Below are 4208 nucleotides of genomic sequence, written 5' to 3'. Positions count from 1 at the left end.
CTCATCTGTCTGATAACTGCAGTTGCATTGTAGGCTTGCTGTGGTCAGTGAGTTATTATTATTATTGTTATTATTATTATTGTTATTATTATTGTTGTTATTATTGTTGTTATTATTATTGTTATTCACATCACACGATGTACGTGCACACCCCACCACACGACACGTCGTTCATACTAGTATTACGTAGATAATAATTTAAGTTATGAGTTACAAGTAAATACAAGATTGTATGTGGTGTAGATATGTGTTAAAGTAGGTATGTAATTGTAATGATGGTAAAGTTATTAAAGTAGTTTACAACGAGGCAGCAGAGTTACAGGCATAAAGCAGCTTAGTACAAAATAATATAATGTATAATTAATCAGAGCATGTAATATTTTGATAATATGAATGAGGATTGACTGGTTGGAAGGAGTTAGACAACTAGTTAAGCTCTAGGTAGCAAGGTCTCCTGGTATATAACAGACAAGAACAGAGCGTGTGTTATCTCAGTCAGGAGTTATCTCTTTAACACGCGTTCATTTTTGTTATTTGACTTCGTTAAAATATATTTAATAAAATATCATTAACAATAATGGGTGAGTCGTTTCTCGTTCGATTTCCATTCTTAAACATTGAAACATTTTAAACACTAACTAATACTCAACACATGTAAGTCGTCAATTAAAGTCATCTATTATTAATTTTATGTACACTAACAACATCGAGTTATTTAACGTTGAGCGAGCGAGTTTACAGAAACAGAAAGAATTTCCCCAAAAACAAACAAAGCGAAGTGTGTGTGCGTGCATGTGTGTGTGCATGTGTGTGTGCGTGTGTGTGTACGTGTGTGTATAGGTGTCATACTTAAGTGGCGTCTAAGAGTCATTCATTTTCGGTCGAGCAGGCAGTATTCGAACCCTGCCATCACGCAATTACATCGCAAAACACGGCACTCCTACCGACTGAGCTGAGACTCGCCCACCAGCTATTTATTATAAACACCATCATCACGATGGTGATAATCACCATCACTACCATCACTGATGGCGATAATCACCATCACTACCACCATCATCATCATCATTATCATAACCTTCCATTTTGACTTCGCAAAATTCTTCTTCATCTGAGCGCTGACGGAGGCGTGTATGTCTTTGTGCCATGCAGTGTTCCCACTAATCCTTTGTGTGTGTGTGCGTGTGTGTATGCGTGAGTGTGCGTGTGTGTGCGTGTGTGCGTGTGTACGTGTGTGTGTGTGTATAGCTGTATATATATATATATATATATATATATATATATATATATATATATATATCATACATATATACGTACATACAAACAAACAAACATCCATACATGCATATACGCATACGTATTCAAACAAACAAACAAACATATATACATACATATACATACACAAACAAACAGACAAACAAAGGAGCAAATAATCAAACATGCAAACGAACATGTGAACAAACAAACAAACAAACAAACCTGCAAACATACAAACAAACATACAAACAAACAAACAAACAATGAGACAAACATACCAGGTGTGTCCTAGGGCTGTTTTGCATGTAAATCTTTTCGATACGTCCTTGCACATTAAGTTGCTTATGAAATCTTTTGCTGAGTGAGTGAATGAATGAATGAATGAATGAAGGAATTAAGGAATGAAGGAAGGAATGAATGAATGAATAAAGGAATGAAGGAAGGAATGAAGGAAGGAATGAATAAAGGAATGAATGAATGTATAAATGAATGAATGAAGAAACAAACGTGGGAGAAGAACGAATGACTACGAACAAGATAATTAAATTGTAATCGCCCATAATTAATGTTAATCATAATTATTCATAATAATTTTTACAAATAAATAATTCGAATAAAAAAAAACTAAAATAAAACTAACCGGATTCTGAAATTTCGTCCCAATATGGAGAATCGAACTCGTACTCCGCCTTCAGGATCTGCCGGAACAGTTCCGAGTCATTTTCATCATAGAATGGCGGATAGCCACATAATCTGATGATGATGATGATGATGATGATGATGAGAATAATGATGAAGATGATGATGATGAAGAAGAAGAAGAGGATGATGATGAAGATGATGATGACGATGCTGATGATGACGGTAAAGAAGAAGATGATGATAACGATGACGTTGATGATGATGATAATAACAGTAATGATGATGGTGGTGACAGTTAGTTATTGTTCGTTGTCATCATCATAATACTGAATAAAACTAATTTGAATTCGATAAATAAAAACAAAAACAACAACATCATCACCATCATCAACAACAACATAAGCGATATCATCACCATCATCATCATCATCACAAGAGGCAGCATCATCACCACCCCCACCACCTTCATCATCATCATCAGCCCAGATCTCTCTGATTTATTGGATGGCGTGTTGTGTTTGTAGAGTGAGAAATTACTGCTTGGACACTTCAACATCATCGTCGTCATCATCATCAAAATTTCCCCCACCACCATCATCATCACCACCATCATCACCACCACCACCACCACCATCATCATCATCATCGAAGACCTAATCATCATCATCATCATCGGCAACATCATCGCCATATTGCACCTACTTTGAATCATATTAATTGTTCTCATTGCTTTAGGTGAGAAAATAATTATGACGACGACGATGATAGCGGTGGTAGTGGTGGCGGTGGTAGTGGTGGCGGTGGTAGTGGTGGCGGTGGTAGTGGTGGCGGTGGTAGTGGTGGCGGTGGTAGTAGTAGTAAAGATGAGGATAATGGCAACGTCAAATGATGCTAAATAATAATAACAATAATAATAAAATAATAATAATAATGATAATGATGATGATGATGACGTCACTAACAGTATATACGAGATGACCCCTATGGACCAAACATCGACTTCTTTGTCGTACGGCTGCTGAGCTAGTACTTCCGGTGCTGATGATGATGATGACGGTGGTGATGATGGTGATGATGATAGTAATGGGGATGATGACGGGGATGATGATAGTAATGGTGATGATGATGATGGTTACGTTTAATTCAGTCTCTTACAGTTCGGCTTGTATATTTCGTCCTTTATTCATTCATTTGTTCTTTCTCTCAATTATTCATCCACTCATTTGTTCATTCGTTCATTCATTCTTTCATTCATTCATTCATTCAATCAATACATCCATACTTCCATTCATCCATTCACCATTCATCTATCCATTCACTAACTCATTTTATCCATTAATTTCCTCTTTTCACTCACTCACTCACTCACTCACTCACTCACTCACTCACTCACTCACCCACTCACTCACTCACTCACTCACTCACTCACTTACTTACTTATTCACTCACTCACCCTCTCACTCATTTACTCACTCACTCACTCACTCATTTACTCACTCATTTACTCACTCATTTACTCATTCACTCACTCACTGACCGACGTATCCAGGAGTGCCACAGGCTGTCGCCATGATACCAGATTCTGCAGTCTTCGACAGTCCGAAATCACTGATCATAATTTTCGAATCCTCCGCCGGACTGTAATATAACAAATTCTCTGGCTGTGGAATCATTATAATTATAATTATAATATTAATAATTATTATTATTATTATCTTTCTCTCTTTTTTCTCTCTTCTCTTCTCTCTCTCTCTCTCTTTCTCTTTCTCTTTCTGCTTTATTGCCTTTTTCATTTTTTGTCTCCAACTTTAACAAATTTCCAAACGGAAAAATAAATATGGCATAATTAATAACAAAAATAATAATAATTATTATAATAATAATTATTATTACTAATTATTATAATATAATATTATTATTACTGATTTTTAATATTATTTCCAATATATAGGCTTTCAATTCAATGAAAATTTATTTTTATTGGTAGGATTTTTGTCTGCTGCTCTAGCTGATGTTAATTGCGTTAGCAAGATAAGAACAGAAAAAAAAGAGAGAAAGAAAGAAAGAAAGAAAGAAAGACATAAACATAAGAAAGGAGAGAGAAAGAGAGAGAGAAAGACATACAGAAGAAAGGAGAGAGAGAGAGAGAGAAAGAGAAGAAAGGAGAGAGTCATGCATATTACAATGGATAGATAGATTAGAACAGGGCAAAAAAGGTTGGATAGGGTGGAAGAAAAATGGGTGGAAAAAAATAATGAGATAGATAGAGAGAGAGAGAGAGAGAGAAAAAGAAAAAGAAAGAGACAGAG

The 4208-nt window shown here is 35.6% G+C and overlaps 1 protein-coding gene across 1 annotated transcript; it reads right to left on the bottom strand.

The window, feature by feature from the left end:
* Positions 1 to 2: 2 nt before the first annotated feature.
* HELRODRAFT_90742 (hypothetical protein) lies at positions 3 to 3572 on the bottom strand (the record flags this gene model as incomplete). Its single annotated transcript, XM_009032774.1, has 6 exons — positions 3 to 38; positions 1079 to 1166; positions 1536 to 1614; positions 1898 to 2010; positions 2862 to 2937; positions 3437 to 3572. Coding segments are annotated over 6 exons (528 nt in total), but the record flags the coding sequence as incomplete, so codon positions are not given.
* Between the last annotated feature and the right edge of the window lie 636 nt (positions 3573 to 4208).

The sequence above is a fragment of the Helobdella robusta genome (genome assembly GCF_000326865.2).
Source record: "Helobdella robusta unplaced genomic scaffold HELROscaffold_88, whole genome shotgun sequence".
NCBI lineage: Eukaryota > Metazoa > Annelida > Clitellata > Rhynchobdellida > Glossiphoniidae > Helobdella > Helobdella robusta.
Note: the sequence above shows the minus strand (reverse complement) of the source record. Positions and strands in the feature narration are given on the sequence as shown.